Source organism: Ziziphus jujuba, chromosome 7 (genome assembly GCF_031755915.1).
Source record: "Ziziphus jujuba cultivar Dongzao chromosome 7, ASM3175591v1".
In the NCBI taxonomy this organism is placed as follows: Eukaryota; Viridiplantae; Streptophyta; class Magnoliopsida; order Rosales; family Rhamnaceae; genus Ziziphus; species Ziziphus jujuba.
Genome location: NC_083385.1, coordinates 4,112,209 through 4,137,902, shown reverse-complemented (window position 1 = coordinate 4,137,902; position 25,694 = coordinate 4,112,209). Strand labels below are relative to the sequence as shown.

Here is a 25,694-nt window from a genome sequence, read left to right as displayed (position 1 = left end):
TCGATGAGTTAATCGGGATATATATACTCCAATCCACACAAACCGTGCGATTAAACGTTTCTTTCTCATTAACGACAAATGCGAAGGATAAATATTAACCATGACAAGTGAAAAGAAGAGTGATTTGGGCTTTGATTTTTATTTTTTCCCTTTTCTTTTTATGTTATAGGGAACATATTGACTGTATAAGAGTTACTATTTTAAAGGCAACATTATTCAACTATAGCTTAGTGCCAAATCCTCAAAAGTGTAGATAGAGTGACGAAAAAATCAAATCTGTTAATCAGATTAATGAAGATCATACATTTACAAATCTTTTTTTTTTTTAAATAACTTCAAAATCTAATTAAACATAAAAGAAAAAAGGGGAAAAAAAAAAGATGAGATAATGCTATCTCATTATTCTGATTAAGATGTTTCTTTTCTTTTCTAGAACTTCATCCTTTGATAATACATTTCTTCACAAACACACACATATAAATACATGTGACACGTATGATAGCTAGTAGTGTTAATATATATATATATATATATATATGCTTTTCATGAGTTATGTAGGCTAGCTACTCAATATAAGGAATAGAGCCATAAATACATGGAAGTTCTTCAAAGTTCCGTATGAAGGGTACACGCACAAAGGAATGGCATTTATGGTTCAACCTAATTAAAAACTATATAGTAGGTTAATTAGAAATGATGGTTGTGGATCAAAGGTTCAGATTAATATATATATATATATAATTTTATATTTACTAAACTAAGAAAGTGATATACACGACCTCTTTCCACTCGAATCAATAATTAATAAACACCCCCACCACACGAAACTCATGAGAAGAACAAGTGTCTCATTCTCGGCACCGCTTCAAAAAGGGAGACCGAATATGAGTTAAATTAGAATATCTATGCTTTTGATCAAGGGGCAGTTGTGGCTAAAGACTTCACACATGACTAAATCAATGGATATCAGACGAACTAATCCCTTTTTGAACAAATCATAACATCCATTAAACTAGTATTAATTCTGATACATTTTAACCCCGATTCAGTAATGGCCCTCCCGTGTTAAATAAACAATAAAAGTGGCAAATCTCTATTCACGGGTCAAAGTTCTAGCTTGAAGACAAATATCCTTGCCATAATTTTGTTGTAGATTGAGTCACTTCTTTATCCACTATTTTTTAGATTATATATATATATATATATATTTATTTAAGCTAAAAATCAGACTAGATTCAAAGAAGATGAAACGAAGTACCTTAGTATCCAAGAACTCAAATAATTAAACTCTTCATATTGCTTTTCCAATGAAGATCAACAAAGCAAAAAAGATCAAATCATATTATTCCAAATATGTCGTAGGGGTGGTAGGGAATTAATTTACAGTTACACAGGCGGTCGGGGCTGCTGCTCAGCCAAGTTGCTAGCTCTGAAACGATTTCCAATAATGCTAAGAAAGAGGGAAACTGCGTTTGTGGTCCACTGGAATAGCCAATGAAAGATGTGATGAATGAGTTCGCGTGCGACGATGAGGGGCAAAATGGTCCAGGACAAGAAAATGAGGCGGCCCACCAACGTTGGAAGGAAGATGGAGAGCAAGGAGACAGAAGAAAGAGATCCGGCAAGGAGGGCAACATGGCCAGAGATTCGAGAGTAATATTTAGTCGTGCTTTGGCGGCGCTGGTATTTTATATTAGCAGCCAAGGCAAAGCAGTAGACTAACGTGGCCACTAGAAATATCCACATATCCCCTGGATGTGTATCCAAGGGTGAACCACTTTCCCCTTGGGCTTTCACTTGAAGCACTCCGATTAGCAACGGATTAACAAATGCAAATATGGCATGCCATGGCATTGTGTAAATCAGACCTTCTAGCCTACACCAGTACAAATTACAAATTATTATTATTATTACAAAATTGAATTAATAATTATCTAATGTTATGATATATATATATATATATATATGCATATCCTAGAAATATATGATATAAGATACAGTTTTAAAACAATATATAATTAAGAGCTCCGAGGATGAAGATCAAAACTGACAAAAGCTTGTATGTCATGGACTACTTGTATGTGCATTCTAAAGTCCGAATCTTAACTAAGAATAATATTGACTGATATTGTTTAGTTATGAACATAAATTAACCGATTATCTTGGATATGTATATATATAAAAATATTCTACTGTGATGTGAAGACCGTCCGCATGCAGACTGCACTAAAAACCAATACATTTTGAAAAAAAAATATTCGGCTTTGCTGTATTCGTATCGTAAACTATATATAAATATGTATGTATGTATGCATGTATGTATGTATTAGTTTCCTTTCGTATGTCTTTCATTCTTTTTCTTGGATATACTAATTAATTAGTGCTAAGTGGAAAACCCATTTTTTTTGAAAGAATTAATGCTTTTGCAGGGGAAGTATATCCTGCAAGATATTCTAGAACGAGCCTTTAAAAGAAGAGAGATCAGAGAATTGAAAATTTAAATCCCTGAGCAATAACTATATGGCAGTGTTCCTTAATTGGTTTGGACAAGTACTCATGATCCAATTAATGCATATGGTTAAAAAGAATCAATTGAGTAAATAAAATCCATGAGTACTAGTGCGCTTGTCTTTCCCCAGTGGAATAATGATGCTTGCAATTAAGTGTCTTCAGAAAGGTTTGTAAAGGTAACGCGGTTAAAGTTAAAATAATAACAATAATAATAATAATTTGCAGTGACTTAAAAATCCTTGTCATGACCTATCAATCAACCTGGTATACGTTTAGCTTTTCAATCAACTGAGATGGGGAAAAAAGCAGGAAAACTGAAATCAAAGCAGGACAACTATTTAAGACAATTTTTTATCCTATGTTTATTGTATTCAAAAGATCTTGCCAAAACATTCGCGAACTCAGCTGATTGACTTGAGCTTATGCATATATATATATATATATATATATGAATATATATATAGTAATACATATATAAACTAATATAATGGTGTGGTTTTTTGGTGATGGAGATAACCATGGATTGGCTTGTGATTGGAGTTGGCCACAGTGGCGATAACTCTGTTCACCACCTATCTGCAATCAAGCTTAACGAGCCAAAGTGTTGTTAGATATATTAAGCTTTTAATTCAAGTGTGTGCATAAATCTGGAAATTGGATAAACTTAATTATTGGGTTACTCCGCAAATGGTATTCAAATGGTGGTGGTATTTGATTACTTCTGGGGATTTGCTCCCCAAATTGGTTAAACTTGGATACTAAAGGGTGATATATATATATATATATATAAATTTTGTCATGATAGATATCGATATTCACATCATAAAAAACATAAATGCCCAGCTAAATATAAAAAAAGAGGATAAAAATATATAATAATATATTTATTAAACTATATATAATTGGATATCGATCTCTCGATAATATGGGTGTTGATACTCATCAATCATAACAGGGCAGCATACTTATATATATATATATATATATATATGAATCATAAAGCATTTTCATTTGGCATGGATGGATCATGTGAAGCAATAGAACCAAAGAGATAGTACCGAGCATGGCGGGGGTGGCTCGTTGGTGATTTTGTGAGTCTAATAACAAGAAAATAATAATAATATATACTGATGGATATATCAAAATGAACAACATAATGAATTAAAGAGACTACATCACCTCTGTCTTTTTGCTAGTTTCCTTTTTAAGGCTTTGAAACTGTTCCTCCTAACTGGATAACCTGCATTAATCAGCTGCTCGCTACTATCCATTTGTATGTCGGTGTTTTAAAATGAACTTAAGTAATTATCTTCCAGGGAAAACCATCCCTTAAGTAGTGCAGCCAGTCAATGAAGAAGAAAGGAGGAGGTTGGGGTAATAATAGTTTTGTTGACCCCGTCAAAGGATAAGAGAAATTATGTAGTTCTTTTTAATTCATTATAATTTGATCCTCAGTACACAACTTTATAATTTAGTATAATAAAAAGCAAGATTAGAATAAGAAAACCTTAAAATAACACGCCTAGAATAAATCTAGATATAGCTAGCTCTTAATGGAGTTGATGAATCACAACTACCGCAATTGAAAGACCAAGGTTTACTTGTTTGGGTGTAATATATATATATATATATATATATATTGATAAAGAAAATAAAACTAATTTTATGTACTGTATGCAAGGGCATTGGACAGTATCCTAAGATATTCTGCTTAATTTGTGGGCTACTAACTAGCTAGCTAAAAAAGGTTTAAATAAATAAATTATTTAACATTAGTAATTTTGTTTAAACCGAAAAATACATAATAAATTTATCAAATAAAAAATAGAACACATGCAGATGTATAAAAAAAAATGTGTGTATATATATATAAATATATATATACACACACTGTCCGTTAATAGCTTTCATTTTCTCTTATATAATGTTTCTGTTTGTGCTATCGAATGAAAGGTAATAAAAATACTTAGGACAATGAATTGTTCGTTATGATTGTGGGCAAACGTCATGGTTGAGCACACAACATACAGACATCATGTACATAATGGTGATGGAAAGGCCTCTAGAAGCACTGTTTTCAGTGTGCCTTTTTCCAAAGGTGGTGATCTAGTCTTTCCTGTTCTATTTGCTTTCTGTTTAGATGTTTCTTGGAAATTCGGCTAGCGACTCAAAAAAACGCTAGTTAATTTCTTTGTTTTTGACTACAATAATAGTGCAATTTAACTTATATATATGTGTATATGTGTATATATATATATATATATACATGATATATATAGCAGCTCAAACTGGTGTGTTAGTGCTTGCGTCCACATAGAATTCCAATCCCTGCTTGGCCCTTTTTGACTGATAATTATGTTTGAACTCGGTTTGTGTTTTCAATTATTAACTAATTAATTGATATATTCTTCATTTTATGATGGCGAATTCATGGTTTGGGTTTTTTTACACTTTTTTTTTTTTTTTTTTTTGCTTTACAATATACCCCCACTAATACTTAAGAGATAAAATATGATATTGGCATGCATTTCTAGTTTGGGCCCTCCATTATTTTTGGATTTCAAAGTTCTTTTAGACCATACTACTACTTCATACCAAAAAGCACATTACTTGATGTCGTTTTAGAGTTTTTTTTTTTTTTTTTTTTTTCCTTTTTAACTTTTGATTGGATTTCTTTGTTTTGTATTCCCAGACTCATTCTCTCAACACTCTTGTTTCGCAAAGCTCCTCTTACTACCTAATTATGTGTCACCATTTGGTTCTTCCACTTGTAGTTTTTGTTTATCCTATTTTGCTCTTTTTTCTTTTTTCTACTTTTTCACACACATATCCAACAGTGGAAAAGTGGACCTGAAATCTTCATACCACTGCCATGAGCATAAAGTACATGTATTCTGGTGGAAGAGAGAAATTATCTCTAAAAATTTATTATAAATGTTAATTGCAATTTCATTATTAAATTTGGAAAGCAACTTTTCTCTTGGAGGAAACAGCCATGTCATTTACATGTTAAATTGTGGGAATTTTTTTTTTTTTTCTCCTTTCCTTAAGAGACATTATGAGGACGGTGGACATTATTGTTGAAAGTTTTCTCTTTCTATATCGTTGAAGAAAAGAAGATGTTACTAATAAAGGAAAAAAAGAAAAAAAAAAAGATTAAAAGACGCCAATAATCTAATGGAAGAACCATGCTAACTAAAAGTGTAACTATATGAGTAAATAAATCCCGAAAGCCGTATCATAATCTGAACTTATGAATATTAGTCCATATATAGAGTATATCATTTTGATAAAACGTGCAATATTGTTCTTAAATAAGAACTTGACAATTTGTTTAAAAAAAAAATGAGAATTTAATTAGAATGTATATACATAGGCCGATCTATATTCTATCGGTACGGTAAGGATAAAATGATCATGAAAACTGTCAAATTCGTCTATCTTCTATTATTCAACAAGTAGACACTGACTAAAGTCCCCCAAAAAAAAAAAAAAAAAGTACAAAATTACTTCATTCAATAGTTATGATTCGAATAGCAGCACTTGATTGAAATAAAGTCCATTCTTAGCTATTTCATCAAAAGTTAAATTTATATATTATATTATTTTCATTTTAGAAATATATGTAATTACTATTAATTCTCATTTATAATTATATTCATTTTAATTTTACTTGTTGTGCATTCTACTTGTCTATCAAATCAAATATATTTTCTGTAAAATGAAAATCGATAACTTTTTTTTTTTTTTTTTTTTTTTGGAAACCTAATTTCCTATCCATTTTCATTAATACAAAAATAAAAATAAATTGGAAACATGGAGGGGACATGTAGTATGTTGATTGGGTCCAAAACACAACAAAAAAGCCCAGCCCAATACTTTTTTGAAACCCTATTGCCTATCCATTTTCATTAATACAAAAAAAAAAAAAAAAAAAAAAAAAAAAGGGGAAACATGGAGGGAAAATTTTCTATGTTCATTGCAAAAAAGCCCAGCCCAATACCTTACAACAATACGCCCGGTCCGGTTCTACAATTACCGGCATCTTCCTTCTTCCATCCATGACAACCTGATCAATTTTAAGCTTTGCTGAAACAGGTAAATCTCGATCCTATGCCCTAATTTTTAATCGACATGCTGTTCTGTATCCATGACTTTTATGCCCTAGTTTTTGTTTTGTTACTAAATTGGGTTTCTTCCTAAACGATTTTCGCGTTTCATGCTTTTTTCTTCTCTCTTTTTTTTTTTTTTTTTTTAAATTTTTAATCGTATTTGGAAGTCTCCTGATTGGATGCTGAGAAGCAACGGGAAAAAAAAGGGAATCTGCTAAGTGTTGAATTTTCGTAAATTCTTCAATATCATTTTTCATTATAAATTGAAATTCTTTAATTCCCCTTTAAAGTTACTTACCGGGCACGCTTGAAACTCTTCAAGTTTTTGCAGTTAAAACTTGCTCTCAGTTAGGAGGTTCCTTTTTGAATATTGTAGTAATTAGAGCAATTGGATTTTGATTTGATGTTTGAACAAACCCTTACACATGGTTAATTAAAACGTTCTGTACATCTTAGAAAAACTTGTCTTGCTCATTAAGATAGATATACTTTTGGTGAAAAAAACCTAATCTATGCCTTTGTGGACATTTTTTTTTTTTTTTTCCCTTATGTGACGTAATTGCTTGAAATGAGTTAAAAAAAGTGTTTTAGTTACATCAACAAGTCATAATGAAGATTTTTTCCCCCCCTCAATTTTAACGCTTCCTCTTGAGTTAGTATGGTTCTGTTTGATCTTGTAATCTTTGATTCTATTGTATTCTGATATTAACTAAGACTTTGGTCTCCTTTCACTGAGAAATGGATGCCCACATACTGATATCAAAGGCCAATTGATGCCTTTGTTGAAAATGTTGCTAATCAGATATGTCAGTGAACAGTTTCACTATTATTCTTACATTCACATGCCATTTACTTATTCACCCAGAAAATAAGTTTTGTCAGTTGTATTGAATGACTGCCCTATAAAGTATTTGCTTCATTTGTAGAAGGAGTTAGTAGAACTATAGACCAAGCATGTGTAACTGATGCCTTTTTTTTTTTGGCCCTCGCTTTGAACATAATATCCGTTGAAGCCATTTTACGAATTGCATAGCTTACTCTTGTATTGCCATTCACATTCATAATTATGTTTTAGGTCTTCTACATGTACATTGCAAAGTTTTCTGAGAGTCAAATAATATATTTAATGCATGCTGTTTTGTCATTGTTGATTTTCTTAACCTGGAGACCATCAGTTTTCATTCATGTCTTTAATCTATTTTTATCTTCTGTTTCTTCACTCACTTGGAGTCCAGGTTATGTTGAATATGAGAAGAAGAGATTCCCTCTAATGTTGCCAGAATTTCTATCTTGAATCAAAGAATGGCATCCTTAGCTCTACCTTCATTTACATCTTCCATTAGTGTCCCTGGGATTAGGCCCAAAAGCCTTAAACTCTTTAAACCCTCAAATGTCTTTCATGTACTCACTTCCCCTGGTTTTTCCCTGAAAGATTCCCCTGTTTGCTGCACAAAATTGTCTCTTGGGGAGACTTCACCTGCCACATATGCACCCAGTGGCAGTGCTGGTGATTACCTCTTGAAGAAAACCTCCGACATCTTTGAAACCCTTAATTCTGACACCATAGCTGAAACGCCAGAAATCAGCTCTGAAAAGACAGCTGGCACAAAAGATCTGGCAGTTCTGGGGCTTCAGTTACTCAAATGGCCAATGTGGCTTTTGGGTCCTTCTATTCTTCTCATTACAGGCATGATTCCGACCTTGTGGCTACCAATATCTTCCATATTCCTTGGCCCCAACATAGCAAGCCTGCTTTCCTTGATTGGACTTGATTGCATATTCAATCTTGGTGCAACCCTTTTCCTCCTCATGGCTGATTCTTGTGCCCGACCAGAAGTCTCAAAGCAAACTTGCAACAGCAAGGCTCCATTCAGTTACCAGTTCTGGAATATATTTGCAACTGTAACTGGATTCATCATCCCATTAGTGATGATGCTTGGCTCACAAAAGGGCTTCCTCCAACCCCTGTCTTCCATCTCATTTGCGGTTTTATTGGGTCCCTATCTTCTACTGCTGTCGGTACAGGTTCTGACTGAGATGCTGACATGGCATTGGCAATCACCAGTTTGGCTGGTGACCCCAGTGGTGTATGAGTCATACCGTCTGTTGCAGCTGATGAGGGGTTTGAAGCTTGGAACTGAGCTCAGTGCACCAACATGGATAATGCACACAATCAGGGTTCTGGTGTCATGGTGGGTGCTTATTCTTGGTATGCAGCTGATGAGGGTAGCTTGGTTTGCTGGCTTCACTGCTCGGCGGCATCAACAACACCTATCTTCTGCTGACGATTAGTAATATTCACCATGATTGAAGATTATCTAAGCAATCTGGATTTAGATGTGCTTTATTTGGCGTATAAATTGTAAATTGTATGCGAAGAAATATGTGGTTTAATCACCAAAATCTTCACCATGTTCATATACGTTTATACATATCTCTATAGATAGCACAAGAATAATGCACATGAAGCATGTTTGATACGATGGCAGATGTTTCAAAAGTTTCTAGTTTATTAGAAGAAAAAACCCTTGCTTCTACATAATTAGATCATCGGGCTCTACCTCCTTTGGCGTCATCTATTTTTTTTTTTTTTTTTGGTTTTTACCCTGTTGTGTTTTTAGACAAATAGTAATATTTTAAATAACCAAAAATCATCATAACAAAAAGACGTATACCTTTCCTTAGGTAGGGGGGGGGAAAGAATACTTGGTTTGATACGGTGGGTTACTTTTCTGGTTGTTAATATGAAACTGCCATGTTATTCTCCTGCACGGAGATAGTTCTGGATGCGCTTAACAGCGAGGTCGTATGCATAACACCCTGCAGTTAATCATGACCGTTGGATTATAATGCAATGATCAAAATTTGGTAGGAAAAAGATTAAAAAAATAAAAGACATATATAAAAGATTCATATTTTCATGATCATTTATAGCCATTTGATCGCCATTAAATCCTTATTTATGGTGGTTCATAAACTCAAAAGCTTATAGTATTATCTGATAACCACTGTTTTGCTCTCTCATGGAAGCAACTTTCAGTTTCGATTGCTTCGTATCCGTTCAAGGAAATCATATATACTTGGATTTAAAGAATAAAATCCTAATACCAATTTGATGTAAGATATAGACCATATCCTTAAGAGTATGAAAGCTACATCATATTTGATTTCTCACCAACATCGGTATAAAAGTGAGACTATTCAAAATCAATTGGGAACCATAAAAAAAAAATACAAAAAAGTTACACCTTATAATGTAATAATAGCAATATAATAGTTTTAAATAATTATTTCATATAATTCCACTTTATGGTTGGACTACACAAATAATTCCGTTTTTAATTGTTTTATGTAATCTAATAATTACAAAATTTAGTTTGGCCAAAATTGTAAAGTGACATAAAAAATTAAAAAAACAATGTAAATTAGAAAAGATGTGTCTTAATTATTATTAAAATATGGTTGGTGATCATAGATGACTCTGGCCAGTCACTTTTTTGGGGAACAAACAAAATAACAAGGGAATTTAATCAAACCAACAAAAACAAAAAAGAAAAAAAAAATACATACAGTAGTGAGGCACCGTAGACAACCGCAACCCGAGGTGAAAGAGAGACAAACAACGCTGTCCCACGTTGTTTGCTTTGCAGCTTTCTTTCTCTCTAGAATTCGAAAAACAAACGCTGTCTCCGACTTTTACTATAATTCTCTGCCTCCGTCGCCGGAAAACCGATTGTCTTCCCGGAAAAGAGCCCTTTCCTTTGTCTCTATCCAATCGATTCGGAATGAGTACCGGCGAGCTTCTCAGTATTGAACCCCAAGAGCTTCAATTCCCCTGTAAGCAAAACTTTCACGGAAACTCCTTCTCTCGATTTTCCTTAGAAAAAATACGCAACTGTTTCCTTTCGCTTTCAGATCCGTGCTCTTGTTTTTTTGTTTTTTTTTATTTTTTTTATTTTTACTAGTGGATCCTGATTTGCTTTGTTTATATTGCTTCCCGGAAAAATATATATATAGTTGAATTGCGGAAGCAGATCTCATGCTCTCTGCAACTCTCGAATAAAACTGATGACTACGTCGCTTTTAAGGTACTTTCCAAGTTATTCCTCAAATTCCTTTATTTATTTTACGTTTTTCTTCAGTTTTTTAGCTTGCTTTTTTCTTTTATTATTATTATTTTGTTTTTTTTTGTGGTGGGGGTAGTTTATTCATTTTCGTGCCCTAGAAATTTGTAATCTTGGTTTCTGTGTGTATTTTGGTCGTTGAAATCGTTTTTTTTTTTTTTTTTTTAAGGTAAAAACAACAAATCCAAAGAAGTATTGTGTTAGACCCAACACTGGAATTGTGCAGCCAAGGACTACATGTGATGTTATAGGTGAACACTCAAAATTTTACTATTAATTTATGTGCTTAATTTTGATTTTTTGTTCTTGGTCTTTGAATGTTAAACTATTTTTAATTCATACATGGATTTAGTGACAATGCAAGCGCAAAAGGAGGCACCTCCAGATATGCAGTGTAAGGACAAGTTCCTTCTTCAGAGCGTAGTCACAAACCCGGGTACTACGGCAAAAGATATCACACCAGAGATGGTAGTTGCATTATAGTTAACATGTTTTCAGTTCTCGTGTATAGGAGTTAGGTGGAAATATGCACCTGTTTTATATATATATGAATTTTTTGGAGAAAACCTTGCAACTTGTTTTCTGTTTCTGTTAAAATTCAGTTTAGTAAGGAGTCAGGTCATCCTGTTGAAGAGTGTAAATTGAGGGTTCTCTATGTTGCTCCACCTCGGCCGCCATCCCCAGTTCGAGAAGGATCAGAGGAAGGTTCATCTCCCAGGGCTTCAATATCAGACAATGGGAATCTGAATCCCTCTGATTTTGGAGTGGTAAGTACTTGATAAATTGGCACATATATTCTTTCATTCCAAAGCAAAAGGCTGTTTTGTGATTGTATAACCGTGCTTGTAGGTTTCAAGAGCTTCTGCTGAGCGGTATGAGCCTCAAGATAACTCGTCTGAGGTACTCTTTTTCCAATTTTAAGTAGCTTGGTATTTTCTGTGATTGAATTTTAGAGGCCTCTGTGGTAGTGGGTCAAGAAGTATTGGGACAATATATTCAATTATTAACTAAACAGTTGTGAGGTTCATGATTCATTTGTTTACTGAATATAGTTTAAAAATCAGTGCTGACTTTCACAACCTCAAACCTTATAGTTTTGATGCTTCATCTTCTTGGCCTGAGCTGTGAATTTTTTCAATTATCCTTCTATCAATGCAACAGAATCCCAACTATTCATGTTAACCCTTTTTGTCAATCCTTGTAGTGGTAACTGCATTTTACTGGTGGATTTCAAGATGTTGATTTTCATCATCATATGCTTATTGTAGTTATGGCTGCTATTCATTGAAAACATGTTGTCGGCCCTGCTATTTTTAAGATTGTTTCATTTCCTAAAAGTAGTTCCAACATGTATACCTGCATAACTTTTCTATCATTGAGGTTATATGATGAAGCAGCAAATTTTAGTTTTGAAAAAAAAAAAAAAAAAAAAAAAAAAGGCAAGACAATGGAATTTTTCGAATTTTTCATGTTTCTTAAAGAAAAACCATATTTAAATGGCACAAAGTTCTGCACTGATGTTTAGTCCCTTCCAAAGTAATTGCTTTCATGGCCATATCTGTGGTTTGTTTGTGTCTTTGAAGCACTCAAGTGCTAATTTCTGATTGACAGTTTAATGTGACCTTATCAACCAGTTTCCCTCATCGCTTGACTATCAGTTATGCAACTGATCAATTGAAAACTATGCCACCAAAACAGCCAATTTGTAATTTTCCTATGTACATTTATTGGTATAAAAGTCATTACTTCACATTACATTCATGAGGCTTTCATCTTCGTGAGTCAGAATTGGTCTGGACCATTCATTAAGATGGTGGAGCTCTACAATGTTTCTCTTGTAATTAACTAATGAACTTGATGCATAGCCATTGTCCATGGAAATTGATGTAACACTATAAATATTAATTTCAGACGAAGGCACTTATTTTAAAGCTGACTGAGGAGAAAAATTCTGCTATTCAGCAAAACAGGCAGCTTCAGCAAGAACTGGTAAGGGGCTTTGCATATTTATATTTCTTTTTGGGTTCTAGGGTTATTAGAAAGTTTATCTGTTTATGATTCATATTCTTTAAAGCCTGCGTTGACTTGATTTTGGTTAAGTCTGCAGTTCTGAGCTCTTACATCTGCTAAATTGAAATCATGATTTTATTTTATTATATTTTTTCACTGTTGGGATGGGGCGGTGGTGATGGCTGAGGAATACAATCACTCAAAATCACCTATATACCAGAAGTTCAAAATGTTTCTTTTTTCGTTAATTTCTGATGTCCTATTATACACGTTTATTTGAAGGTTGAACATTTAATCATTGTTTGTTGTTTTTTGTTTGCAACAATAACTATTCATTTACCCGATATATAAGTTCAATCATGTCTAACAACCTAACAAGAAAAAAGGACTTACTTTAAGACCATCATCTGCAGGAGCTTTTAAGGCGCGGGGGCAGGAAGGGCCATGGTGGTATCCCATTCATATATGTTATTGTGGTTGGCTTGATTGGCATAATTTTGGGGTATCTTTTGAAGAAGACATGACCAGTGGAAAAGATGCTTCTAAATTACTTGTCAATGGTGTCCCTTTCCTGGGGAAATTAAATGTAGAAACCAGAAGAAAACGAATTGTGTGATTGATTCGTAGATAAGTCTTGTTTTTTTTCTTATCGTACTAGCTTCCTGTATTAACACTAGAATAACATTTTTAATGTGTGAATGAGAGAAAACTTCTGCTTATTGTATTAGCTGGCGTTGGCATTATATGGGATTTTTGTATTTGCCAGGGAAGCTCAAGTTTCTTTCCATGGTGACCACTTTTCGATATTCAACTTTTTTGTGGTAAATTATCTTGGACCCCACCAAGAGGGCCCTTTAGCCCCAACAAAATAATTAGAAGAATGATATGCAATCTTTGAAACTTGCGGGAAGAATTCAAAAGCCTTAAAATGAGGAATCTACCTCATAGCCAGGGATTTACATGGATGCTTTAACAGCGGTTGTGTTACTTTTGGCATTGCGAAAGGAAATTGCAGACAAGAAATCCAAGTTATCTATTAAATATTTCTGCTATATACTTTGATCATGTAAGATAACATGGTTTAAATTCGATTAAGCAATACTTAAACCGAAACCATAATTTTCTGACAATATTTGAAGCGGTCACAAGAAAGTATATCATGTAACAGAAAAAAATAAAATTAAAAAAATTAAATATATATATATATATATATATATTGCTACATCCTCCATATATGCAGTAAACAGAACTTGTGGAATTGGATGGCCATCGATTTTGAAGCGTCAAGAATCTTCGCATTCTTTTATCATGTTACAACGTGTAGCAATCTTCCGAAAATCATCGAGGCTTAGCTGCAATAGACCAAAATTAAAGAGAAATAAATAAAATATTGCATGGGAAATCAAACTATGCTCTACCCAAAATAAAATAAAGACAAAATATAACAAAATAAAGTGCATCAGTCACAACATACAAGGAGGACAAATTTAAAAAACAAAAACAACAGAAAAGTGCAACAAGCAGAGACCTTTCTATCTCCATCACTGTCGAAGCAATTGATCATGTCGGCCAATTCCTTGTCGCTCCACGTAAAGTCATGAGCATTTGCCACTCTTTCTACATCCCTAATCGAAATGCCTCCTTTCCACTCATCTGCGTATCAAGAATCTCCTTATCAATGACCAAAAAGTCTCTTTTAAGGATACAAGGCTATAATATAAATAGGAAGGAATATGGCATATTTAGGATTTTGGCCGATTAAAGAGACACAGGATTCCATTACTAGATTACAACAACGCAAAATAATTCAGAGAATCAGTTGAAGCTTCTTCTTTTTTCCTATTACACAATTCTGATAGAACAGCAACATACCAGAGAAAAACAAAAACACAATACACAGGCCAAAAGTTTTAGTCAAGCAACCTAGTTTCAATATTTCACATTCCACTAGTAACAAGTTTGAGTGATCGATAGATAGCATGGAACTAACACTTTTGTGAGAGAAAGGTCTTTTCACAAAACAGCAATCACTCTCAAATGACTCTGAAGTGCAATTGATTATGCAAATCTATATGAAAGAAAAATGCATCCCGACAAAATTAACTGTTGGCTGACCAATAGATATGTGTTCATGCAGGATAAATGCCCAAATGTAAATGGCAAAACAGAAGCTGATCATGAAAGTAATCTGTGACTGAACGATAATATTTTGTATCTTCTACTAGTTTCATAAAAATATAAACAGAGAGAAAGGTGGTAACATTATTTACCATCAAACTGAAAGAAGTGCAGAACTAGTTCATCCTCAGTCATCTGCAGCCGACTAGCAAACTGTTGACAAATAAATGGAAAGCATACAACATTAGATTAGTTAGACGAGGAAAGGGAAAACATATATGCCAAAGATAAAATACCGATTTTTTCCTCTTCCTCATTGCTTTATCTTCCTGAATTTGTGTCTTTCCCTTTATTTCAGATCTCCCTGAAGACCTATTACGTACCACACTCGAAGCTTCTGCAGAAGTTTGAAGAGAAAGAGCAATGGCCTGCATATAAGCGCAAAAGAATTTTAATCTGTGACGTTGCTTGAATCTGCATAATAGCAGTTTATTCTTGTTGACCGAAGCCTGGCAATGAAAATAAGATATGATCCAAGAAACAAGTGAAATTCACCTGCCTCATCGCTTCATCGTCATCCACATAATCTGAATTACTTGGATGCTTTTGAGCAGCAGCTTTCTTCTTCGGTGTCGGACCTTTCTTCTTCAACTGAAAACAGAATTTTGCCATTCAATGGATATAACTTCACAAAAGAAGCAAGCACACAGAAAATAGAACGATTACTAAAGCATGTTTTGCTGTTATAACTAATCAATTAATGGACCATCCGTATAGAATATTTCCAAGATATATATATATATATATATATCACACACACAACATCTTAAGCACAATAAACACAATAAACAAACAGCACCTTTTTTAGTTGTGACACAGAAGTTCTTTCACCCAAATAATCCCCATCCTCATTCCCTTGTTCTTCTTCACTAGAAGAACTGGGTCCCTCTTCCTCAGGCCTATAATCTTCATCTTCCTCAACAACCTTCGCTTTCCCCTTATTCGACCTCAAATTCCGAGAGGAACCCATGATCGAGGAAGCCATTTTGCGCAGACCCAGGGCTTCCATTCTTGCCCTGTTCTCTGCAATTCTTGATAGCCTCTGCTTCTCGTAATCTGCCATTCCTTCATGTTGTTGCCCATCGACTGCGTTTTCCCCCTCCTCCGAGCCGGAGGAGTTCGCAGAGGTTTGCTCGGCTTCCGATTCTGACGTGTCGTCTTTTGGCATGCTGTCCGGAATCAGTTGGGTTCTAAAGAGATTGTGCCCGCAACCTTAATAATACGAGTCGCTTAAGGGTAAGAAATACCATAAACGGCGTGTCGTCTATTATAAACAATTAGCAAGAGACTATTTTTACCCCCCAAAAAAATAAAAAATAGGAAGAGATTATTTTTTAAGAATTGCCTTTTTTATTTTTTTTTTATTTTTTTATTTTTACTTTTCAGATGAAAAAAGCCAGCCTTTTTTTTTTTTTTTGGTTTTTTTCCTCCTAGTAAAATAGATAATAATAAATAAAAAATAAAAATAAAAACTGAATGCCAAAGAAGCTACAGCTTATCGAGAGCTCCAAAGAAGCTCGACCTGACTGCCTCTCTCTCTCTCTTTCTCTCTCTGTGTGCATCGATGAAGGGCATGACTGTATGAGGCCCAGGATGCCCACATCCTTGAACGCAGCCTCTAAACCCTAAAACAGAAAGCTTTGAAATTTCGTTTCAATGGCGGTGGCGTCTCATTTAGACATTGAACGGTGCAAGCTCATCCCTCTCTCCCTTTCTTCCTTCTGCGCATGTCCTTGCTCATGCCGACCACTATCCTCTAAATTCCTAGTTTTGAGTCGACCCATTACGAAATTCGGCCACCTGCGCTTGGTCCTCGATGGTCCTCAAGCTAAAGGTTCGATTCGGCTCAGCCGAAGTGTCGTCTCGGTGCATCGCCACTTCATCACGGCTATGGCTCGAGCGGAGCCGGAGAGTCTCGACGAAGGCAATGCCAAGCAGGTACTTCCAGAGACAAAGGAGTTGTTTATGCTTGTAATTTTGGTTTTTATGTTTGTGGATAGCGGCGTTTTGGTGAATTTGGGATAATTTCAGGCGGAGAGGTTGTTGAAAGTGGCCCCTTTTTTTTTATTTTTTTAGAATGTGGATTCGTATGTAGTATATGGTTTTGGATTAATGGCTTAATGCTGGTTTCTAGCACTGGGTTGATTAGAGATTTGGAAACTTTAGCTTGAAGGTGTTGGAAATAGCTTGGAGATTATATAAGAATGTATGCCAATATGAAAAGGCAAGCGAGTATTGCGATTAAGCTCAGAATGTTGAAATAACTGCTTTAATTAAGGTTGATCCTATGGTAGAATGGAGAAGTTGTGATATTTATATCGTTTTAAGTGATAAAGATATTTTTTTTTCTTTGATTTTTGAAAGAAAGGTGCAGGATTTCAAGCAAAGAGAATACTATTTAAATTGAACTTCTTTGCAGCCGTATTTAATATTCTTGTTATCACACATGTATATTTGAAAGAATATACTGAAATGGGTGTGTTGTAGGAAGTTGACAAAGGCCAAACAATGTCAATGAACGAGGATACAATCTCACAGAGTCAACCGAAAAAAAATCAGCTAAAGAAAAGGGTTGTTTTTGGACTTGGCATAGGAGTAACTGTTGGTGGTGTTGTATTGGCTGGAGGGTGGGTGTTCACTATGGCTCTGGCTGCTGCAGTTTTCGTTGGTGCACGTGAGTATTTTGAATTAGTTAGAAGTCGTGGAATCACTGCAGGAATGACACCTCCTCCTCGTTACGTATCACGAGTTTGTTCTGTTATCTGTGCTCTTATGCCCATACTTACCTTGTAAGATTGATAACATGCCTTAATATGTTTGTAGAAACTGAACCAAGAATTTTTACAATATTTTGCATCAATTTTCACTTGTAGAGATTATTATTTTCCCTTGTGTAATTAGAAGCTAGGAAACATGCCATTCATAATCTCGATTCCTCTTCATATGTACGATAATTAATTGTGACTGCTCTTATTGCAACTGAAACCAAAAAGCCAGGGTATTCCTTGGCAACAAATTGGTATATTAGATTTACTCCACCCTTCCTCTGCTGTTGAAGCTAGATGTTTTCTATTCCACCTTCTAATCATAACATCTAAAAAACTAACAGTGTCTGTTTTCTATGTTGTATAGCTAGGATCAAATGGACGTGATTAATTTGTATATGTTGCTTAAAACAAATTGTAAATTAGATCAATTTTGCTTTAGTTAAATTGTAATATGGTTGTGAAGTTAGTTTAATAATTACTGTGAATGTTATTTGTGGAACTGTTAAAACATTTAGAACCTGCATCTTGTTTCTAATTTCTCTAACTATAGCAATATGTCCTCTGATGAGTGTGATGACAAACATACTTTTTTGTTCTTTGTCCATTTTAATTTCAACATTCTATCTTGTTATTTACTCTTGTAACAAAAATTAAATTAAGAGAAAATATCTAATGGTAAAGTGATAATTACTACAGACGCAAAACTGAGGTTTGTACAGTGATGAATGATGATGATTTATGATTAGTATTTGTGATCTGTGGCCAGGTATCTAGGTCAAATTGATGTTTCTGTGACATCTGCTGCATTTGTCCTTGCTACGGCATTGCTTTTGCAGAGAGGGAATCCTCGTTTTGCACAGCTCAGTAGTGCCATGTTTGGGTTATTTTATTGTGGATATCTTCCATGTTTCTGGGTCAAGCTTCGATGTGGTTTAGCAGCACCTGCCCTAAACACTGGTAAGAAGTTAGGTTTATAAAGTCCTGATGGTAAATTTAGACATGCGGAGATTCATTAAAATAGTAACTAAATTAGCTTGTTTTACCTTTCTAGCTAGCTAATTTTCCTAATTTTTCTTTATATTTTAACAGGAGTAGGAAGATCCTGGCCTGTTCTTCTTGGTGGCCAAGCTCATTGGACAGTTGGTCTTGTAGCAACTCTAATTTCTTTTAGCAGCATAATTGCAGCAGACACTTGTGCTTTTATGGGGGGCAAGGTATTTAGGCACTTGACTTTTGCTGCTAACGTGTTGTGGGAATGCTATATGTATTTGTGGTGACTTCTTTTAATTTAAGTTTTATGCTCAAGGTTCCATTTTCCAATTTTTTGAATTGTTATCTCACTGATATTTTCGAACTGCTTTCTTATATCTTCTAACATAATCATTCTTGATTATACAGTTGATATTGTGGTTGTAAATATTACGGTGAAATAGCTAATCAGAATCAAACTAGTATTTTATTAAAACTATATATATATATATATATATATATTTTTTTTTTTTTTTTCTGTCTTCATCTTTCATCTTTCATCTTGTTTAGGTTTCAAAGTTTTTGAGATGCAGTGACTTTATTTTCTGCATTGAGAAGTGATCAACTCTTCACATTTTTATGTTTACTCAAGCAACTTTGCTACTTTCTTATTTATCATTGAAGCATTGTATGAAGAATGTGTTATTCATAATATTTGAAAGGCCAATGCCCATGGGAATCAATGGAATAGTTTTTCACAATGCAGGCAATTGGTAGGACGCCACTTACCAGTGTTAGTCCGAAGAAGACATGGGAGGGAACAATTGTAGGTTTGGGTGGTTGTATAGCCATTTCTGCTGTATTATCAAGGGTTTTTAGCTGGCCAAGATCATTGCCCAGGTATTTAATCTTTATTATTGTAGAAAATATCTTCACTAAAGGGTAAGATGGTAATTCAATTTTTCTAATTGGATAATTGTTAAAACACGTACATTGTCAGTGAGGCACTAAAAAGACAATATGACATGAAAGCTCAGACATGTCTGGAATTGGAAAAATATGAGGAAATTAAGATGCATACTCTGGTTGCAGTTTTTGGACAATTCTTGATAATGTGTATTGATTTTGTGTTTTCCGATTGTTTATAGTGCAATAGCTTTCGGAATTCTGAATTTCTTTGGGTCTATATTTGGTGATCTTACGGAATCAATGATTAAACGCGATGCTGGTGTGAAGGACTCTGGTTCTTTGATACCAGGACACGGTAAATTGCAATGTTGTTTTCTTTCTGTTACCATTGGTTGTTGTTTCTTGCATTAAATACATAAAACCTTATATATTTCTGAGAGTGTGGGTGTTAATGCAGGTGGAATACTAGATAGAGTGGACAGTTACATATTCACAGGAGCTCTTGCTTACTCTTTCGTCAAAACCTTCCTGCCACTTTACGGAGTTTGATGTAAATTTAGTATCATAACCAAGTTCAATTGCTAAGCCTCCCGCACCATCATCAAAATTTTTCTGAGGCTCTTGTTTTGGAGAGAGCTGGGCCAAATAGAAGCGACTAATTAAAAAAACAAAAACAAAAAAAACAAAAAAACAAAAAAAACAAAATAAGAAAAAGAACTCCATCAAGGTATAAATCTCAACCGGGCCGGCATATTTTTCAACCAGGGTGCATGACATCACGCAAGTTTGGGCTAACAAGGAGTTGGGCTAACAGTGCTGCTGCTGTCTGTGAGAGCTTTTTTCTCTTTCTCTCTCTGTCTTTTTCTTTTTTTTATTTTTTCAATTTGTTTGATTTCTGGAATAAAATAATAATTGTTTGGACGTTGAGAACAATTGCATCAATCTTCTTCTCAAAAGTCAAAACCTTGTATTTTAGCATTAAATCCTTATTTTTTGCTGGTTAATTAGTATGTCATGTATTTGTCAAAATAAGCGAACCGATACTTATCTGCTGGTTAAAAGATAAATAAATAAATAAATAGAAATAAGTTTGGACGAAAATTTATTGTCAAGTTGTTTTGTAATATAAAACCAATGCTGGTGAAAATACGTTTGTCATTTTACTGATGCTGAGCTGAATTTTTTTTTTTTTCTTTTTTTCTTTTTTCCCACTTCTGAAATTTTGTTGGATATCAATTAACATTGGGTTCATTCCTCGTTGGTTTGTGCCTTCTTTTCCAGAAATGTAACGACCTCTACTTTGATTTTTTATTATTTTAATTTTTTTGGTTTATAGTTTCGTACAATGGGCGTGAAAAACTTGTTTTGCTTCAATTAAGGGAAATTCTATTTAACATTCACTTTCGACTTTATACACTCCTAAATGGAAAATATACGAAGGGCCCAATGCAACTCCATCTTTTACTTTGGTATAACAGATTCTTAGAAGACAAATTTTGCGACTGTGCGAGGACATGATTAACATGATCCATCTCAGAAGCTTAAGAAGGACTTAAGATCTCAAGTGTTAATTACTATTAGTATCCATTTTGATCAAATTGCACAATGAGCTTTAAAATGTTTTAATCAGGTCCTCAGTTTATAAAAATTGATTATCGAATTGACTAGAAGTCTAAAAGTTCGGAAAAATTGACTCTCCAATTAATTAAAAAGTTCAAAATTTCAGAAAATTTATTAATTTTCTTATTAATCAATTTTTTTTTATATTATTTGTAAATTGAGAAAGCTAACCAATTTTCTCAGTTTTTAATTTTTGTTAGTTAATTTGTGAATTAGATAAATGTAAAACAAATTATAAAAATTTTAACATTGAGAAATGAAACTAATTTTATATTGTAAACAAATTAGATTGCCATTTTAAACTGGATAATTCAATGTACATATTGTAAACAAATTAGATCAACATTTTAAACTTGATAATTCAATGTACAATCTGATCAAAGTACAAGGTATTAAAGTGTAATTCATCTTTAATTTAAATGAAATTAAAAAGTTTGGTTCTATGATTTAATTAATTAATTTCCTAATACAAGAACCTTTTTTTTTTTTTTTTTGGGTCATTCTTTCAATGGCGTAATTCATCTTAAATTTAAATGAAATTAAAAAGTTTGGTTCTATGATTTAATTAATTAATTTCCTAATACAAGAACACTTTTTTTTTTTTTTTGGGTCATTATTTCAACGACGAGTGACACCTTTGTTCATCTTGTCATAATAAGCTTGGTGGTTAAGATAATGACATGATGTTACCCACTTTTCTAACATATATATATATATATATATAGTTTAGGTTAATATTTAAATAGCTCATCCTTTTTTTATTAGTCTTATTTTTATTTACAATCATTTATATAGTATTTAGTTGCTTTCACTGAACAAAATCAATTATCTTTGGACCCTTCTAAGATCATCTGCACCATCAAAGGTGTGCCCGCAATGTATATACAGTTTCGAATTATGACTACTTATAACTAAAGATAGAAAACTCTGGTTATGATAATGTTTTCCATGTTAATTAGCCATCCATTTGGTCCACTTTACCATAAATTAAATAATTAAAATATTTTTCATCAATAGAACATCTACATGTAGCTCTCCTCACTCTTTGACTCAATAATTCTTCTTCCCATTTCCAATAATTTCAGTTAGTTAATAATTTAGCATCAATTTGTTGACCCACATATATAATCCTTAATCACTTACAAATTGAAAGTGATATAGCTTCAGGTATATGTCAAACTTAGGAGTCCATGGAAGACAAAACAGGGGGTCTACTGGGTCGATGATCAAAACCCACCATCACACTCTAGGTGGGTTTTAATATAGTTTAAAGAAAATGAAAAAAAAAAATATATATATATATATATATATATTTTTTTTTTCGATCGTCAACTTTTCTGTGCCGTGTGAAGCATGATTATGATTGAAGAAGAAAGTCAATCTCTTATCATATAACCGAAAGAACTAAAATAATTGAAGAAAAAAGTTGACACCAATTATATGTCTCAAGGCAACTACCACTTAAAGACATGGATGGTCCAAACTAAGCTATGGAAAGATTACCAACCCCCAGCCTTTTAATTTTATGGTGAGCTTGTTCTTTATTACTTATCCTCTTGACCTTACATGTGTGATGTGTCTTTGTTATTTGTATCAATGATGACAAATGGCAACCCCATAGAATGTGTTGCATGCTCAACAATTATTTTTGCTTCTTCATCCTTCCATGTCAAATAAAACAATTTTTCATATATTTAACTATATGAGATACATCAATATTTTATTTTTAATTAAGTTATATTTCGCATTAAATAAAGTTAATTTAGTTAATATATCAATATCTTATTTTTAATTAAGTTGAATTTCATATTAGTGTTAAGTGAAACTAATTTAGTTAATATATCTTTTACATCAATATTTATAAAAGACAAAATCATGAGCTCCAAACAATAAAAAGGAAAATTTGTTATAAATAATAAATAAAAAATTTGAATTTCAGTAGATATATATATATATATATATATATATAGACACTTATTTAATAATGTATATTTTCACATGCACAATAATAGATGCTTCAATCAATCATGGAAGCAAATTAGATACATACTCTCCTCTCAAGAGGGTCATTGACCAAGGAGAGAAATACATGCGTTTAAAACAAGCCTATATAATAAATAACCAAGTTCGATAGTAGAGGAGAAAATTAAGAAAAAAATAGCCCAAAAAAATAAAAAATAATAATAATAAAATTAAAAGAGAAGCATGAAAGAGACATGAGAAATGAATGTTGGGTTGACCTCGAAGAGATATCCAATATTATGAAAAATAAAATAAATAAAAAAATAATTATGGAGATAATAGAAGAAGAAGAAGGGATAAAAAGAAACGAGGGCTTAAGTTGGAGGCTAGCCAACTCATCCATGCAAAGCTTTTGTGGAGCCAGAAGACCACCAAAATATATGAAAATGAGAGAGAGAAAGAGAGAGAGTCTTGTGCAATAAGGGAGTGAAGGCAGACCAATGAGCGTGTCTTGTTGTTACCGGGAGGGCCTACCCTGAGTGAGTGAGTGGCTTTTGACAATCATATGAGTGCTTACTTTTTGGGTTTTTGGCATAAAAGAAAAAAGAAGAAAGTATATGTGTGGGATGCAAAGAACGCGTTGTTTCCAAGCTGACTATGAAATATAACAAAGAGAAAAGTAGAGAGCAAAGCAAATCAAAGCAAAAAAAAATTAAATGAGGGCAAAGAAAGAGAGCCGGAGGAGATATGGTGGGCAAGCATCTATAAAAGTTAAGAGAGAGATAGTGAGAGATAGAGAAGCTAAAGATTGTCTGCTTACAAAAACCTCAACTTTTCTTGCACACGCACACCCATGCTTCTCTACCCCACACCCAACCCACACATCCATCTTCTATTCCACCTCACACCTACTTTTTTTACTTTTGTTTTTATTACTTTCCTTTACTCCCATTTGCATTGGATGCCCACATGGTTTTGCCATTTGCCCCTTTTTATTAGTCTTTAAAATCTTCTCTAAATTTGGTTTACTTTTTTCTCTAGTTATTTCTTAATAATCTGAATTTAATCTTTCAATGTATTGATGATGATTATATTGGTAAAACATAATACGTACTTTCAATATTGGTTCAATTTCATTGCTAATTAAACACTTCCCAGATGTGTGATTTTAGAAAATCCAAGTGAAAAGTAATGGAAGCTTGAAAGAGAAAAATAATAACATTGAGATGATAATCTAGTCCAATTTGATTCAGTTTCTCATTTCAAATAGGCCTAACAGGGTTTATTGCAAATTGTGCATATTATAAATTTCTAGACATTCCTTCGCTACTAAGGAAATTAGAAAGGTGGAAGATTCTCAACCTTTCAAAACGTGTTTAGAGCAATCAAAGAAGAAGTATCTACGGAAAACTATATATGGTGACTGTTGCAGGGAATTTGGATTATCAAAGAGAAAAAAAAAAAAAAAAAAAAAAGGGGATTTGTATAGTAGTACACATCGATCTACGCTAATAAGTATATAAAGAAAGGAATATGATTCTTGTAATTGACCCTTTTGTGAATTATTGAAGATCTCACTTGGGTTAGAACTCATCACCAATTTTTCAAGCCCCAACTGAAGAGTGAGATGATGGAACTGGTTTTTAAAAATAAAGTTTTTTCTCGACACTTTCAATATTCTTTAACCATGCACAAAAGGGGGGTCCCATTATTTTTTTCTTTGTCTTTTTTTCTATGCTTTTTTATAATAAGCTGTGGAAGATTGTTTGCAACATGGCTGTTTCAAATTGGATTTAGATAGTGTCCTACCCAATTTTTTTGAACATTGAAGACGACAAAAGCTGCCAAATGTCTATGAGCATTTAGCAACATCTATCTATCTTTGTTCTTCAAAATAACTGAATCCCTCACTCCTAGGAGGCTTCTCAAAGACAAAAGTGCTTACCTCAATTCCTTAATGAAAAGTTGTTTATCATTATACTTTCCAAGGAAGGTTGATATTTTTTTATTTTACAGCTTGAAAAAAGTGTGCTGCTTTTATAGGCTTCCATATCTAGAAGATGCTTAAATGGGTATTCTCTCTCTCTCTCTCTCTCTCTCTTCCTGGAATCTGCTTTCAGATGTTGAGGTGACTAAAGGCAACAATGGCAGGTCCAATATCCAAGAGGAGGATTGAATTTGAGTTTTGTGAGATTACTAAAGCGAATTCTCTTTTCCATTTAGTACTTATGTTCTTTCCCTTTCTTCTCCCAAATGGGTCACCAAGAAGAACCACAGTACCAGTCCAGCTTAGCTACTGTGCAGCGCTTTGGTACCTACATAAGGGCATGTTTTGTTTCTCCTAGTCCCAAATCAGTACTCAAAAATTATTAATTAATTTGATTAAAAACATGGAAAATTATGCATGAACAAAATGCCTTGATTAGTTGAGGGTCATGATTTTATTGGGACATTGGACCATTGAGTAGTCCTTTATTCTCACATTGAAAACTACACAAGCTAAAGTTTCATGTGGGGATGCATAGTTTGTG

General features: G+C 33.5%; 4 protein-coding genes across 4 annotated transcripts; 3 read left to right on the top strand and 1 right to left on the bottom strand.

The window, feature by feature from the left end:
• Positions 1 to 6,452: 6,452 nt before the first annotated feature.
• Positions 6,453 to 9,183, top strand: LOC107424175 (uncharacterized). Its single transcript, XM_016033914.4, has 2 exons — positions 6,453 to 6,609; positions 7,859 to 9,183. The coding sequence occupies exon 2, from the start codon at positions 7,926 to 7,928 to the stop codon at positions 8,913 to 8,915; it is 990 nt and encodes a 329-aa protein (XP_015889400.2). The 5' UTR covers positions 6,453 to 6,609; positions 7,859 to 7,925; the 3' UTR covers positions 8,916 to 9,183.
• Positions 9,184 to 10,119: 936 nt separating this feature from the next.
• LOC107424191 (vesicle-associated protein 1-2) lies at positions 10,120 to 13,484 on the top strand. Its single transcript, XM_016033925.4, has 8 exons — positions 10,120 to 10,460; positions 10,641 to 10,711; positions 10,917 to 10,998; positions 11,100 to 11,215; positions 11,350 to 11,514; positions 11,597 to 11,647; positions 12,659 to 12,736; positions 13,171 to 13,484. Exons 1-8 carry the CDS (start codon positions 10,409 to 10,411, stop codon positions 13,279 to 13,281), a joined length of 726 nt encoding a protein of 241 aa, XP_015889411.1. The 5' UTR covers positions 10,120 to 10,408; the 3' UTR covers positions 13,282 to 13,484.
• Positions 13,485 to 13,822: 338 nt separating this feature from the next.
• LOC107424190 (uncharacterized) lies at positions 13,823 to 16,167 on the bottom strand. The gene is made up of 6 exons (XM_016033924.4): positions 15,735 to 16,167; positions 15,431 to 15,526; positions 15,172 to 15,303; positions 15,028 to 15,088; positions 14,286 to 14,410; positions 13,823 to 14,109 (listed from the first exon to the last, which is right to left on the bottom strand). Exons 1-6 carry the CDS (start codon positions 16,101 to 16,103, stop codon positions 14,041 to 14,043), a joined length of 852 nt encoding a protein of 283 aa, XP_015889410.2. The 5' UTR covers positions 16,104 to 16,167; the 3' UTR covers positions 13,823 to 14,040.
• A 239-nt stretch (positions 16,168 to 16,406) lies between these two features.
• Positions 16,407 to 20,585, top strand: LOC107424176 (phosphatidate cytidylyltransferase 4, chloroplastic). The gene is made up of 7 exons (XM_016033915.4): positions 16,407 to 16,873; positions 17,423 to 17,724; positions 18,470 to 18,660; positions 18,793 to 18,917; positions 19,439 to 19,572; positions 19,821 to 19,936; positions 20,039 to 20,585. Exons 1-7 carry the CDS (start codon positions 16,592 to 16,594, stop codon positions 20,128 to 20,130), a joined length of 1,242 nt encoding a protein of 413 aa, XP_015889401.2. The 5' UTR covers positions 16,407 to 16,591; the 3' UTR covers positions 20,131 to 20,585.
• The last annotated feature ends 5,109 nt before the right edge of the window (positions 20,586 to 25,694 follow it).